The 17,440-nt window shown below is 32.1% G+C and overlaps 1 protein-coding gene across 1 annotated transcript in view; it reads right to left on the bottom strand.

Annotated features, from left to right (window-relative positions):
* LOC143640953 (cadherin-12-like) overlaps positions 1 to 17,440 on the bottom strand; it is an 80,020-nt gene that overhangs the window by 44,138 nt on the left and 18,442 nt on the right. Inside the window, exons 2-3 of the mRNA XM_077108454.1 lie at positions 17,116 to 17,303; positions 5,387 to 5,640 (exon numbers count right to left, since the gene is read on the bottom strand). Of these exons, the coding sequence (XP_076964569.1) occupies positions 5,387 to 5,640; positions 17,116 to 17,303 (442 nt within the window). The remainder of the gene's footprint in view (positions 1 to 5,386; positions 5,641 to 17,115; positions 17,304 to 17,440) is intronic.

Raw genomic sequence — 17,440 nt, forward strand, 5'->3', positions numbered from 1 at the left:
TTGGGATCAAAGTTTCAAAACTTCAGTTTTTAGTTGGCCAACTCCATTGCTCTAAACTTATGATGTAGCAGAAGAAAGTCACAAAACCTATGGCAGTCAGAAATGAGGGGCGGGAAGAGAAAGGGAGGGAGGAAGGGCATAGAGACAAATATATTATTATAATTATATATATGTAATATGATGTTATATATGATATAATACAATTCAAGAACCAGGCTTCCAGTGACATTCTGTATTGTATTGTATATAATATTATATACAATACAATATATATAATATAATACAATACATTTTTTATGGATCATGACCATATATCTTTATATAAAACAAATTCTTATAGTGCATATATTCTTTAAATAAATATATATGTTATAATTACATATATAATATAATATATGTATCATATTATATATAATACAATACAGAAACCAGACTTCCTTTAGCTATGCCCCATCTGCCTACAGTTACCACCCAATAATCCACTCAAATTATTATTCCATTAAATATATTAATCCACCAATTATCTTCTAGCTCTAATCACTGTCAAAAATCCCTACCTCTGAACCACTGCTTCATGGGGTGAAGTTTCTAGAACAAATTATAACATTAATGTTTGAGGTATGTGGGATTCATCAAGACCAATGCAGAAGAGAGGGGATTGGTGGATTGTGATCATATCTCAGCTACTATTAAGACTGATACAGAAGAATTGTGATTTTAGGTTAAGCTTGGGCAACATAGTAGAACCCTGACTCCAAATATAAATAAATAGATAGATAGATATATAGATAAAAATCCAGTGAAGAGCAGTATCTGACCTTCTGAAGTTTATATGCTGAAGGAAAAGTAACAAATCACATATGCAGCTCATAGAATGTGGCAGATTAATCTAGAAATATTTTATACCACCACTTATTTTAATCATCACAAAATTCCTGCTAAGGAAGATAAAAAAATAGAATGGACATTTTTTGAACATGTAGTATCTCCCATCCAATTTTATCAATAATTAAAATAAATTTTATCTGTTGCCTTAGCATGCCATATGGGAAGCTTGGCTTCACTTTTGTGTCTCTTCCCACATGTGCTTTGTTGATAAATGTGTATTTTTGCCCATCTGATTAATTTCTGGTGTATTAAAAAAGTAGCTAGTAATAGGTACACATGTTGCAGTCAGACTTGACTCACTAGAAATCATTTTTATGACCTTTATTGTAACATGTTCTACCACAAAGGGTAGACAATACTAGGGGCAGAAGAAGAGAGCATTAAAAGGCAAAGGCTGGAAGAACAAAGGGGAAAATATTTACAAATTAAACTAAGACTACTAGGGAACTGTGTGGTAATTTTGCCAGGCAGAAAATCAAAGCCAATCTTTCTTTGAAGCTGGTTTAGTTCTTGGTGATGGTATTACTTCTGGCTTTACTGTGCTGAGTGTAATGATAATAATAATAGCAGTAATAAAATATCCAGAATAAAAGATTAACACTACTAAATTTTACCTTTCATAGTAACACTGTTAAAAGATATTAAACAAAGAAAAAAAACAAATAGATTGTACCCTAATGTGTCAAATAATTATATATTTGATATTTAGTTTTCAGAACATATTTTCACTATCATTGTTAAGTGAGCAAACCTGTTTTTATACCAAACGAAGATGACTCAACAGGATATTTCCACAACTGGCATGATTCAAGTTTGTTGTTTACTCCATGAACATGGACCAGTTTCATGTTTTCAAAACAATTCTGTCTTCTGACAACTCTCACAGAATCAATTAGATCCATCTTCATCTTGGAAGCAGGCACTACTCATTAGAAGAAAGACTAGGGTGTGACTTTAAAATAAAGTGGCATTGCCCTGACTCCTATGACATAAACAATGAAACTTGAAAGCCCTCTTGTGCAGGAAAATTTCTCTGAAATGTATCCTTCTTTTCCTTCTCATACCAGGATCATGAATTTGACAATTTTCCTGGGTTTGAAACTGTCCCTTTACCTAAGGATGTGTTCTACTTATATAATCTTTAAATTTTTCTGTGTGAAAGGGTTTTGAAGTACTGCATTAGAAGGACAACTTTTGTTAATGTTTTTTGTATCATCATGTAATTCAACAATTAAAAAATTGAATGTGATTTCGACATATGCAATTGGACTATTACCCCAATTCTCTTTTATTAAACTGTATGGAGTTTTAATCAGTGGTTTTTTTTTAATGTTTTCATTATTTTTTGTTACAATCTTCAGTATTTCTTTAATAGCTTTACACATTTATTAAAATAAACTATAATTTTGTTTGCAAGGCATTTTCTACTCATTCTCTTTAGATTAACTGGAACTGAAACATGTTGCAATGTTGACATGCAGAAAAACAGCCTGAGCCCCATGAGTAAACTGGCCAGTACTTGACCTGAAAAGTAAGGTATGCTCATTACTATAATTTTTCTCCCTTTTTGTGAGACAGATGTGCTTCTTTTAGAGTTCTGTCCTTATCACAGATGTGCTATAGAAAATAAAGAATCTGTTGTGATCTGAGTGGCCATGCTCCCCTTGTATATATATTGATGTTTTAACCTGCAATTTAATGGTATTACAGGTCAGCATTTTGTGGAGTGTTTAGGTTCAGAGGTGAAACCCTTATGGATGGGATTAGGGACCTTTGCATTTCTATAAATTATGGGCATTCAGAGTCATCCTGCATAAGACACAGAAAGAAGAAAAGAAGTATAAAGAAAGTTTCTGTCTACTTAGAGAACAGGTATAAAATCACCAACAAGTGTTGTAGAAGGTAGATGGTAAAACCATTCTGTTGAAGTTCAGAGAGAAAAAAAGAACATACTAGGAACTGGAGGAAAGGCAATATTTATTATCAAAGATCAAAGAACTTGGGGAAGTGTCTTCATATTCTAGCATTTTGTGGAACATAGAACTTTCAAGGTGTGAAACTTACTATTTAGCTGAGTTTTCTACACAAAGTGTTGGAGAAGAAACTTGGTTCATTCCAATTACTTACAGCAAAACATGGAGGGAGATTAATTAAAGATGGAATGGTTAAGCCAGTGGAAATCATAATCTTAAAATGTGGAAATAGCTCATCCATACAGTAAAACATGAGAAAGTGTGTTGAGAAGAGCACAGTAGGGGTTGGCAGACTACTAATTTGATAAAGGGATTCCTGTGGGTGTGAGCAACAGACTCTAACCACCATAACAACAAAAGCCAGGAGTAAAGATGTCATCACAGCAGGAGCAGCTCTGCCAAAAAGGACTGAAGAAACCAGTGAGAAAAATGAAAGAAGGCTCGCAGACTTCCAAAGCCCTACAGTACCTTCAACTGAGAACATGTGCTTTCCTTAGTTCAAAAAAAGGACTCCAACATAATCTAACCTTCCTAAGGCTAGAGTCATGGCTGCCTTCCCAGTGATTTCACAGTGCAATATCAATGCCTGTAGAGCCAAAGGGTGAGGATGCCAAATAGAGGGCTGGGAGGCCACCTTCCTACATGGGTAGGGCCAACATAGAGAGCAACAGCATGTGTAGAGTCCTGCTCAGGAGTAGGGGTGATGTTAGCACCCTGGTGAGTGCAAAAGCCTGGAGCTCTGTCCCAGTGGTCCAGGAGGGCAGAGGACTGACCGAGAGAAGGTTTATTCTTAAATCTTAGGGCTGAAGGGAGTTTGGCCTGCTGCAGTACACATTCACATAGGACTTGTCATCACTTTTGCATTGCCTGCTTTTCCCTTTTTGAATGGTGATGTCTGACCTAGGTCACAGAATTGTATTTTGGGAATACATAACTTGTTTGGTTTCATTGGTTCATAGCTGGAGGGCATTTTTGCCTCAGCATGAATCTTACCTTGAATCTCAACCATATTTGGTTAAGATATTATTTAGCTAGACTTTGTACTTTAGACTCAAATGATTATGTTGGAATAATTTGAGACTTTGGGAGCTCTGGGGAAGGAATGAACACATTTTGAAGGTGAGGACAAGAATCTTGATATGTCAGAATGGAATGTTAAGGACATAGTGCTTGTGAACATCTCACCCCCTTAAGTCATGATACAAAATCTGAATCTCCAATATGATGGTATTAAGAGATGGTGGTGATTAAGCTGTGTGAGTGGGGCCCACATGCTCATAAACAGTGGACCACAGAGAACTTTCTGTCTCTTTCTGCCTCATGACCACTGAAGAAGATGACCACATCTTCTAAATATTCACCAGATACCAGACTTGCTGGCACCTGGATTTTGAAAGTTACGGCCTCCAGAAATCTGGGAAATAAATGTTTATTGTTTAATTCACTCAGTCTGTGGTAATCTAAGACTACAGCCTAGACTGACTGAGCACCCCATGGGATAGATTCAGATGAATACAATAAAAAAATACATGCTTTTAAACCACTTCTTCAGATTGTGCTATCTACAGTGATGTGCTTTCTACCACTGAATACATGACACAATTTTTTGGTATTTACTTACCACATGTCATAAAATCTTAAGAGATATGTTTATTCCTCTCTATATCAATAGAGTATTTTTGTTCTAAAAGAATACATAATGTTTTTTTAATTTGGTCCAAAATAGCTTTTATTGCTGTTCTTTATTGGTTCTCAAGAGTTGAAGATGTGTAAGGTCAGTTAGCAAACAACAGAATATGGGAGAAAGTCTCAATCCTATTGCAGGATCAATGTAAGGAAAGGGGATTTTATCATCCTTCCACAGTGCTATTGTAAGTTATAGCTTTATGGGAGGGAGGGAAAGAGGAAGGGAGGGAGAGAGAGAGAGAAAGAGAGAGAGAAAGAAAGAGAGAGAGAGATTAGTGAGGAGGTATCCATAGGAAAGAGCTCCGTGCAAAGTCTGAGTTCTGGGCAATTCCTTAATTCATCTTACTCTTGGACTGACTAAATGTGTTTCCATTGTCTCAATCTCACATTCAGAATGAAAAGTCATTACAATAAGAAAAAAAATCGCTTTCAAATCGCAAATGACAAAACCATCCATTTTTAAACACTAACTTTGGGGACAGAAATTTTAAAATAATTATAACATAGCTGCTACATTCTAGGCACTGTGAAAGTGTCTTAAATTAACTAATTTGGAAAATCATTCTTTGAACTTCATTTATTAAATCTTTCATAGATTAAAAATTGAGATTTGTTAGTTTGTGTGACATATCCAATAGCTTATCTGCAGTAAATGTTGCAAGGAGGATTGATACAGATGTTTTGTCCAAATCCTACGGCATTTCCTCTATTCTTATATATAATTTCTAGCATCGTATTCTATATGTGAATCATGATGCACTTTTGATCATAAAATTGTTATTTGTTTGTTTTTGTTTTGTTTTCAAGACACATAAAAAGAAAATATTTCTTATTCTTACCTAACAGCACTACTGCCCACATCCAGGTCTTGTGCAGTTACAGCGCCAATGATGGTCCTGACAGGGGTGTCTTCATAAACTTCCATGGTGTAAAGTGGCTTGCTAAATACAGGAGGCTCATCTACATCCAGAACACTGATCTTCACTGTAGCAGTGTCTTTTAAAGGGCCAGCAGAGTGAAACCGGTGGTCAAGGTGAAGGTTGGAGGCCTCTACTTTAAAAGTATATGCCTTCTTCGTTTCAAAATCTAAAGGCTGTAGTGAGGACAAATCCAAATTGAAGTGTTACATTTGTATAGAATGTGGCATAAACCATGAGCATCATTTCAGAGCAATGCAAGTTGGTATTTATTATACTGGTTTTGAAATGTCTCACTTTTATAATTAGTGTGTAAGTAAAGCACAAGGTCAAACTTTCTGGGTAACTCATAAACATAATCTTTTGCACATATTAAACTTACATAAGGTACTTATGAGCATACATACTAGATAGGGGTTACACATTTTATAAAAGCAATTTGAAATCAGTTAATAGTTTAAGGAAAGCACTTCTCACATCTTATCCAATACTGACATCTAGTGGAAGCAAGCAGTGATAAAGAAATGGAACAAAAATGGAATTGTATAATTGAAAATTTCTAGATTCCATTTGTAAATTTGGCATAACAGCACATTTTTAAGCTCATTTTTCCTATTGTGACATTAGTATCATTTCCTTTTAAATAATTATGAATTAATAAGTCATTTTATTAGAAAACATTTGTATCAAGATTCAAAATCACACACAATGGTAATTATGAAGAGTGTTGGTCTTTTGTGTTCTCAGAACTGCATATAAATACTGGTTCTCCCATGCATTGTCAGTAAGTATCACCAAGAATTCAGGCTTCTGACATATATGAACAAATTAAAGAAGGCATTGGAACAAACATACAAGTCATTTTCCAGATTTTCAGTAATGCTCAATTTTAACTTGCTACTATTTACATTCACCCTCATTGTAAATGTTAGTTTTACTATGAAAGTAACTGAAAATGCTATATTCCAGAAATATGGTGCTACTATGTTGCTTTGTTAAGTGATAAGCTTAAGTGTAATGACTCAGACTTCTAATCTCCAAGGAAAAACTAAGACAACACAAATTTAACATTAACAGTGAATACGGGGACCCTTAAGTTTCTGTTTGCTAAAGCAGTTCCCTATAGTGTGACCACAATGATTTGCTAATTGCCTTGACAGCATCTGTTCCTTTATCTAGCACACCAGAGGAAACTAAAGGAGGTTTATTTTCACTTTTAAAGACATGAGTATTATTTTATGTATTTTTTCTGAGAAAAAGAGAAAAAAATCACTTATGTATTTAAAAACTCTCACAATTCAATGGAATCTGCTATGGTAAAATCAGTTATAAGTCTTGTATATGCATCAAGTAAGTCTCCTCACAATATTTTTAATGCATGAGAACATACATTTATTCCCCTTTAATTATTCCCTTCATTTTATCAAGTTCATTATATTCTTATTCCTATTTTTATCTTTGTTCTATGCAAATAATTGATTTGACTTTCTGATAATTTAGTCATACCTGTTAACATATAACATTGATTTCTTTCAGTTTTTATTACTTTCCTGTTAGAAATGTTTATTTCTCTTAAAACAAATAGAAATAAAATTGACAATATGGCCACTGGTCCCATGATCAGAAATGAAATATCTAAGAAAGCATAGATAGAGGATAATCCCATGATGATATTTTGACCCATCTAAAGCTTGACTCTCATGCTTTGAGAAAGGAATCAGACTCAAGAAAATACAGCAAATTTCCAGAAAAATATGTCAAAATGTTATTTAAAGCAATAAGAAGAAATCAGTACAAATAGTGAGAATGAACAGTTTCGAATAAATAAGACCAAAACAAGACAGGACACATATTTTATATATTAAGGACTATAATGGTGAATATAAGTTAGGATTATTATGTAAGTTTCTGAGTAGTGAATTAGTAATAATTTAAATTCTTTACAACAATAACTTTCATTTGGAAAAAGGAAGAAACAAATAACAAATTAAAACTTTCAGCACTGAATTAGTTAAATATAAAAGGTTCTGGCAAGGCAAGAGATATCCCCTTGGAAAAACAGAAAGGTACAAAGGTAAATAAGATTTTTTTTTTCTCTCAGCATTCAATTAATTATAGAATAAAGGCATGTTGTCTAATGGAGAAGTTTGAAGAAGCAGTAAATTTCATTTAAAACACCATAGTAGTTGTCTGAAAAAAAGAGAAAAAAAAGTAAGTTGAAAGAGTACACTGCCTAATTCAAATTAAAGAAAATACAAAGTTCTTCTTGCATGTAAAAAAGTAAGTGCTCCATAAATGTTAAACAATGTATTTTCCTGACAGTGAACCCTAACATCTATCTTAGAGCAATCTAATTTTAACAACTTTGGAGTCCTTGATTTCAAAGCAAACTGAGTTGCTCCAGCTCAGACTTACTCTCTTTGGGCTCCAAATCCACGGCTATCCTAAAATGTAGGCATTCTTACCAACTGTTTCCCATCTCTAATTTTCCTCTAGATGTTGAAATGCCTCTGACTATCTGTACTAATGTGTATATTTGTATATATAGCTTATATATTGTATATATAGTTTTATTTTCCCTCTTAATAATACATTACATCTGTCTGGATGAACTTGACTCTTTACTGGTAAACCAATTTCAAGCCAGAGACAGAAAGAGACTTCTGAAACATTTTTCGCTTTTTTAATTTTACTTTTATTGTTAGGAGATAAGACATGATGTATGTTTTTAAAGAAGTCCTGGCCTATCACAACAGGTAAGAATTTGGCAGTGAGGGAAATAGAGAGTGAGATGAAAGAACCTTTTTGTACATTTAGATTTTTTTTTTTGCAACCAAAAAGTTATTTCCTACAAAGATCAAAGAACAGGAGAAAATTGTAAGAGAAATGCCACAATTATATTCTATGTGGACTTCTTCACGACTCTGACCCTTAGGCAAATTCACAAACTGGTGTAACTCTGAAAGAGCAAAGAATCACCAATCATCTCTACTTGACTGTACTCACCCATCTGACAGACCAAAGCCATATTTGGAGGGAGATTTTGTAATCGACAAAAATTCTAACATTTGATATAATTATAGAACAGAAAAGATTTTTTTTTTGGTAATTGCTAGAAAATTGGTTCTATTTTTGATGGGATTAAATAAATTTGAAATATTTATTTTTTACACAGTACTTTGAGAATTTTATGACATTGCTCTGGGCATATTTAATTCAGTGAGCCTTTCTAGAAAAATAAGAAAAAGACTGACTAAAGAGAGTTTAACTGAGCAACTTCTTTGGATTTTTCTGTAACAAAAGATTAGTAAGATCAGAACTTTTGGAAAACAATTCACAATATAGGAAATTGTGCTACATAAGACCTTGACTATGGTGAATTGGAGAATGGCATATTTAGTTTCTCTCTGGTATACAAAGTGAGAGAAGGGTCAAATTATCACCTTTTACTTCTTTTTGTTACATTGCTTTCTTTACTCTTTGCTGAAGTCCAGATAATTAAATATACATAAAATGTTCAGTGACAAATAATTTTTTTTTCACGTAAAAGGAGGATAAGCTATTTTTAATATTAAATATCAGAATAACCCCCTGGGCTCTTTTAGGCCTCCTCTTGTTTCCAGATAATGTTGAGTGAAAACAGGTACCTATAATTACAGATACATGAGAACTGGAAAAGAAAAGCTGTGGCAGACAGAATTCTGAGATGCTCCCTATTTTTGTCCCCATTGCCCCCAACCATTTTATGTAATAATTCTGCTCCTTAGTGTGAGGGACTTGTGAATTAAATGGCATATTACTCTTGTCAACTTGTTCATTTCTGTGGAAAAATTAATATGAATATAGAACTAAGGCCCTTAATCATTTGACATTGACTGAAGACACATTTTGGAGATGTCTGACCTAGCAAATGGTGCAAATGATTCTGGCTGGACTTTTTTTTTTTTTCTCGGTTGTGCTGGGGATTGAACCCAGGGCCATGTACATGCAAGGCAAGCACTCTACCAACTGAGCTATATCCCTAGCTTCTCTGGCTGGTCTTGAGCAAGTGAACATGTGAGCACAGGAGCCAGTGTGGCAAGTGCCTAAAGGATACCTATGAGGACTGAGACTTGATCTCAGCCAGGAATTAACAAAACAATCATAAAACCTCAGCAAAGTTAATTCTGCAGGCAACCAGTTAGCTTGGTAAAGAGTTCCAACCTTGTATCAGATTGCAACCTCAACCCACACCTTCAAATCAGCCTGAAAAGCCGACAGTGAAGGACCAGGGATGTGGCTTAGCCGTCTTCCCATCTATAATGTTATTGCAGCAGTTTTCATGATGAGCATCTATCAGTTTTACCAACACAGTGAAGGGAACTCTCCAAAAATGAACAAAAAACAATGTATCCTTGGCATTAAGGCTGTACTCAATCACTTTGTAGGTCTTCACAGTCAAGAGAATAGAAAACTGTGAAGGGACACAAATGAGCGAGGAGTGTAATGTTTTACAAAATGTACTAGTCCCTTTCAAGATAAGGAGTTAGAAAACAGATTTAAATCAGACTGAACCGTGATGAAAATACATTAGAAAAACACTCTTCCAAAGCAAGTTTATATACCAGCTGAACAATAAAGATAAGATGTTCAGAACACATATTATTTTGAAAGAAAGTCAAGTTTTCCATGAGTTAATTTTATGATCAATAAAGTCAATTCCTCTCTGAGAGAAGAGATGGGAAAGCTTATATATATATATATATATATATATATATATATATATATATATATATATATATATATATATATATATAATCTCCAGTGAAGAAGGAATTAAATTCAATATTTCACTAAAAATAATCAAAGATTTGATGAATAATTGATGTTCTTGTACCACATGAGAAAGTCCCTATAGTGAAGAAGCATGCAACAAAATAAAATGTGGATATTTTAAATATAGGCTTTACTTTTGACAGTGTTCACAGTATTTCTTATACAATTAAAAATTATATAACTATAAATTAAAAAATTGCCATTTTTATTTAAAGAATAAAATAAACACTACATCCAACTTATCTCTAAAAATATTACAACAGAACTACTTATTTAAAATGCATTTAGTTTTTCTTTGCAAAGTTATTGCATTCCAGTCTTTTGTAATACTGAAAATATTTTGACGGTCATTTAGCAAGTACCTGAAAGACCATGGACATTAGTTCAACGTCTGTTTTTTAGTGACAATAATTTCTGGAACAAATCTAGTAACAAAGACAAAATAAATCAAAACAAAGGCAATAATGTCAGGGCTTCTTGCTACACATTGTCAATAATAATTTTCATAAAATGACAAAAGGTTTCATCAGGTATTATAAATGCTTAAGTGAAATATATGTGTCACATACATGTACAGTATAAATCATTCCTATCTGGAGAGGCCAGTTATTTTTTTTTGTCGCATATCATTATTCATTGCAATGAAAGTATATGCTTTTCAAAATATACCATAGTTGAAAATAAGCCATGTGATTTTGAAAAATGTATCCTTCTTCCATGCACTTCAAATTTCCCATTAATGAAATCAATAAAACACTGCTTTTCTTATATACTTTGCAAAATATTTTGAACTTTATATAGTACGTAAGTGAACATGAAATGTTTTTTGTCTTATCCAACAAAACATTAATACCCTATATATTTTAGAGATTTTCTTTAACAAACAGGACAAAACATAAACACGATAAAGGACTTCAAATAAGAAAAATCAGATATGTCATAAATGAGTGTCATAAGTACAATAAGTGCTGTTGCAGAAATGCTGAAATTTTGTTAAATAAAGTAAGAGACAACCAGTTTGGGAAGAAGGGCTCAAAAAAACCGTTGATGATAAGCAAGGGAGATAATACTAAGTAACAGGAAAGTATTGAAATTCCTGTGAGCAAGAGACTTCCATGAGAATGTGGAACAGCTCAACAACTCAGGTAGACACCTGCAGTGAATTTGGTGTGGGTGAAAAGGAGCTTGTACATGTGTGTGACAGTGTGTACAGAGGCTGGTAAAATAAAATATGCAGCCTGCTTTTGACCTTTCCAGCAATGGGGACCAGATAAAAGTCTAAGTAAGATAATCAGATGTAGTTCCCACCCTTCATTCACAGGATGAAGGAGTTCCTGAAGGAAGATAAGGGGTGAAGCTGGCAAATACTTAGCAGTGTTGGAAGGGAGTATTAAAGAAGGATATAAGCCACAACATTAATTTCTGCTCAGAAGAAATCACTGGCTAAGCTCATGCCCTGTTTTTGGCAAACAAAGGTCTAAGGGAATGGTAGAAACCTAAGAAGCATTCTGGACTTTTTGTTAAAAAAACTAGAAAGGACAAAAATAAGATAGGTCACATGTTTATTGGGAAAAAAGAAGGAATATGGCTTTATACATTTTGAGTTTGAAAAAAGCATTAAAAAATATTCAAATAGAAAAATCTGCAAAGCAGTAGAAAAATTGGCCTTGGTTTTGTTAATTCGGGGTTAATTTAGAGTTGAATCTATTAAGAAAAGTTGGGCAAGGTATTTAAAGAATATAAACAAGGTTTAGAAATTTAAAAAAAAAACAAGAGAAAGACAAATATTTGGAAAAAAACAGGAACATAATATTTGTAGAAACAACATAAGGAGTACCCCTTTCTCTGAAATTAGGAATGTCAGAGTTACTAAAAATAGAATTTTTAAATTTTATTAATTTTTTTGAGCATATAAATTAGTCTACAATTTATTTTCATTTTATTCCTAAGAGATATTCTAAAATTTACCACATGATGGTGCTGTTTCCAAGTCATATAGTGTGGAAATAATTCTCAGTCATATAAAATGATAAAATTAATGAGTTTTACTGATTCATGAGTAAATATAAAATATAGATGCCCAATGGAACCAATTGAGGCCACAGTCTATTTATAAAAGCGTTGTGTTGAAAAGTCAAATATTTCATCTCCTATTTAAAAATCCTTCTACTTTACATTTAATGTGATCTTTAGTTATGTAAATTCAAAATAAAAAATCTGCTAAGATAACATCAAACTGGTTAAACATTTTAATTTCAAAAAATGTTTTACTTATTTTATAGTAAATAGGCCACTACTTCATCATTCTTCATTTTAAACAGATGCCACCACTACTTTGTAGTTCTTAACAGACATTTTTATAGAGATGGTACAGGACTCTTTCTGAAATTCTGCAGGATATTAAACTGTTCTTTGTATAACTGAAGTATTCACTCTACTGTTTTAATTACCTAAGTTTTCATTCAGCAACAAGCAAACCAAAGTGTTTCTCAATATATTTATCCATTTAGAGTTTTTTAACTAATGTAAATTCCTATTCATTTTTATATTCAAGGAGTGTATATTTTATTTTTATTTTTCTCATAGGGAGTAATTACTAAGATATAGTTTATTTGTCTTTTAAATATAAGAAATTTGTTGAATTTAAAACAGCTGATTTTCTCATTGCAAATATATCCCAGCTCCTAGATTTTAAGATGTGATTGAAACTTTCAGAAGCATTATTCTAGTTTTTCTAGTGTTGGTATTGTATATTATTCAAAAACACATAAGAGAATTTTAATTTGTGTATACTTTGTCCAGTGTAACATGCAAGAGTAGAGTAAGAGTTGGTTTGGGTTTTTACCAGTATTGTGTGCTTTGGAGAGATTTACAAATTTTCCTAATTTTACTCTGAATTCAACGTAATACAGTGAAATGACACCTTTCTTCATTCTCCTCAGCTTATATAAACCTGAGTTTCATTTTTATATATCCTCACCCTACAGAGGAAAAAGAGAGAAGTATACAGTAAAATAAAACTAAATAAAAGATTTTGAAGATAAAACAACATTGAAAATATGTGCTTCAGAACATTGAGCATTTGAATGTATTTTAAGTGGGTTAAAAAAAAGAGAAGCTCTGTTAAATTGAAGAATATATTATTTCATTCCTCTACTGCTGCTTAAAAGTTTGTCAGCCAAAAATTTAAAAAAACTCATCTTTAAAATGCAGCTATGTATTCATATGTAGGATATATATTTATGGATTTCCTAAATGTATTTAGTATACTTAAAAATATGATTTATGTAGGAATTCATCATTCTTGCATTGCAATTCTATGCTGTGATACAAAATGAGAAACTGTCAAAAAATAATTTTAAGATCATATGGAAAACTAAAATACTACTGTTGATGTTTACATTCACATTTATTTTTTCTAATTTAATTCTTCAAAGACCAATAATAAGTGCAAGATAAAGTTTTCTGAGAACCTACTGCATGTAATGCTTGAAGAGTCTTATTACATGAGCTTTAACCAAAAGGATTCTGTATTTTAAATACAGCTGTCATTTTAATTTATTTTGAGTTTTCCATGCACTTTATTCAGCTGAATATTTTTCCATTATTCCTTTTTCATAAAATCATACCACCATGTTTGATAAAGATATATATATATATATATATATATATATATATATATATATATATATGTGTGTGTGTGTGTGTGTGTGTGTGTGTGTGTGTGTGTATGTATATGTACATAAGCACATTTCATGCAATCCAACACGTAGATGTTAGATAATTCAAAAATTGTGTTGCAATACTTACTTCTTAGATTTAATAGATGTAGTCTATAGATTGCATTTTTTTCAACAGAATAGGTTACTAGGTAGAGATTGCCCCTGGTGGATCCTTATTTAGAGATCACAGCAAGTTACAACATTGAAAGTGACTCCAAGTATTCTGTCAGGCTTTGTAAGTACTGAATTGTTTGGTGTAATTTTCTACATGATAAAAATAGTTATAACAATATGTTTTGACTGTTTCTTTAAATTTAGCCAGAATCACCAATTCTCACAGTCTTTACTTCTATGAGCATCTCAATCTGTTTCTTGGATTAATTTCAGTGATCTTTTCACTGGGCTTTTCTCAGCCTTACTTAAGTAAGTCTTACTTGCTTAAGTCTGATTTTCCTCAAAGCATACAGAGTAAACTGACTCTATTAGAACAGAGGTGATTTACATATAACTCCCCTCATTATTACCAAGCTCAGAGTCCTTGACCTGACCTACAAGACCTCCATCATGGGACATTGAATACCTTGTCTTCAATCAACATTCCTTTTATTCACTGACCTTTCCAGTCTCTTTGTCCATCAGTCCCTCCTTAGAGAGAGATTTTGCAATTGTTTCTTAGTTTTTCTGAACACATGTAATGTACACAGTTGTTGTTCATCTGTCTTTCTTCAGAAATATGCTTACATTTCACCATAGCCCCAAAGTCTTCTTGACCTTTACTATAAGACTGCCTTTCACATTCCTGTAATCTCTTTACCTTGATTTATGTCTATCAGCTTGAATCTATCATTGCTGATAGAGATATTTCATGTGTTAATTTTCCGATTTTCCCAATTGAATGGATGGAGCTGGAGAACAGGGAATGTCTATCTTTGAGTCCAAAATGGATCTGGGACATGGTGGCTACACCATAAATATCCCTTGAATGATGAACGGAAAGGTATAATCACAGATTTATTTGGACAAGGAGTTTTATGCCAGTAAGATGAATGATTAATTTACCTCAGGAGGATACACTGTTTTGTCTTTTTTAGAGACACATTTTTCAGATTGATTATCTGCATTATGTAATTCAATTTTAATAAGGCATTTCCATAGTTTTATAAATCTCAAAGTCAATCCAATAAAATTTTTTTTTTTAATTCTCAAAAATTCAAACAAAAAATGATGTAGCACCTACTCACTATGAATCTTTCCTTGGACTGAAAATGCATTTTTACTGATTAATAATAGTTAAGTTTTTTATAATTTATAACTGCAACACTTCCTTAAAACATTATATTTTTGACTTCATAAAATAATAAAGAAATATAACACTATTTCTTTCCAAATATATTTAAAAATAAAGATTTTTCTGATTGACATCTAATCATCAGTTACTTACAGGCATGGATGAAAAATAGGTGTCTATAAAAGTAAATATAAAATATATAAAACTACATTGATGAATATAAAATACTTTTATAATAGCAAGATGAAAGAATATTTAAATGTATATATGCATAATTTAGTATTAATTCTGCAACTCAGATAAACTTTGTAAATCTAATTAATTTAATGGTTAAATTTTAAATTTTAAGATACTATTTATGATCATAAATAGTAAAATATTTTCTACCATTTTTAGTATTATTAGCTTATTAATATTTGTTACAGTTGTTTCATTTGGATTGATTTTGAAAAATATTTAAATATTATACTTTTACATAAAATTAATAAGAATATTCACTGATATGTTACTGAGTAGAAAAGAGAAATACTAAATAACAAAAGAGAAATACACAAGAATCATACGCCTTTTTTCTTTGTGTATTTCTCAAATTCAGCATTAATGCATAATTTTAGATGGTATCATGTGTGTTAACTAACTTCTGGACTAAGTACAATTTATGTACATTTGTGGGAATAAAAACAAAATGACTATCTATATGAAGCTTAATTTACTTTTATGATGATTTTCATTATAATTCATAGTGTTTCTTATTAAAATTCAGAGCTCCTAACAAATATGAGAAGAAAAGACTGATTAATAGCACTTATTTCAAAAATATTTCTTCTGGGTTGAAATAATCATAAATAGTAACAGAAACGACATGTACTGCAGTTTGGGGTTAAGAGAGTATACATTGTACAAGGAGAGGGGGAAAGAAGACCTAAATTTAATAAGATTCACTTTTTTGCTATACTTCACTACTCAAAATTCATTGTTTTCTTCATTATAGTGGAAGCAATCTACATGCCTCCAATGGAATCAGGTTTCTTTCTCACATTTACACACTCCTTCATGTGCCACTACCCAATAAAAGACAAAACTACATATTGGGCAAGTAATGATTTCTTTCAAGGGTCTGAACAACTTTGCTGTCCTCCTCCGCTGCTCTTTCCACTCTCCCTTTCTTTCTCTTGCTCTAAAGTTTGGCCAGAATCACAATTCTCTCAATCTTCACTACTATTAGCATCTAAATCTCTTTCTTGTATTATTTCAATGATCTCTTCACTGGGGATATTTCTAGTCTTACTTCCTAACTGATAAAAGTAAAAGTCTCTGTAGGCTTTTTTCTTACAGAATTCTCAAGTCCATTATTATCCTTTCTTATTTCTTCCACTTCTGCACTGAATAAAACTTACCAACAATAGTGTTTCTCCACTGTGATATCAACTCTCACCAATAATGTGCTAACTTAGATATTTATACTCTGTGTTCTCCAAAAAGTCATGAAATGTCAAGATCAACTTTGGTAAGATAAAAGTTATTGATTGTTTTTTCATTTTTAAATTGATCATTTTTGTACATACATTGCTATAAAATTAATTAGAAATTAAACTCTGATAAGAGTGTTAAAAAAGTAAATAATCAAATTATTAGGCTTCAATTTTCAATATAAATCCATATTTGTTAAATCATAGAATAACACTATCTGTGGGAGTGAATATTTCATAATTATAACTTTTTTATTTAAAATATTACTAATTAAAGGAAAATTAAAATTGCTAATACTCTTTCATTTTCTTTAATTATTTTTAGATAGTAAACTGTCAAAACCTTTGTTTATGTACCTTTTTCAGTTTGATAACTCCTTCTTGTGTATCCTCATCTGTGACGATGTCAAACAAATTCCCTCCATCTCTGGGAACAATAGTGTACTCAATTTCCGCATTTTGTCCAAAATCAGGATCCAGAGCTCTTATTTTTCCAATAGCTGAGCCAACAGGAGAAGATTCAGGAACTTTCAGATGGAAGATGCCTGATAAAATATATGTAATTTGCATTGACAGTGAACTAGCAAAGGAAGATTATCAGGTTTGAAAAATGTAGACTGCAAAAAGTAAATCAAATTTGGAACATTATAGAGCAAAATGCAAAGGCAATTTGCTGTCAAGG

This window comes from Callospermophilus lateralis, unplaced genomic scaffold (genome assembly GCF_048772815.1).
Source record: "Callospermophilus lateralis isolate mCalLat2 unplaced genomic scaffold, mCalLat2.hap1 Scaffold_79, whole genome shotgun sequence".
Classification (NCBI taxonomy): Eukaryota; Metazoa; Chordata; class Mammalia; order Rodentia; family Sciuridae; genus Callospermophilus; species Callospermophilus lateralis.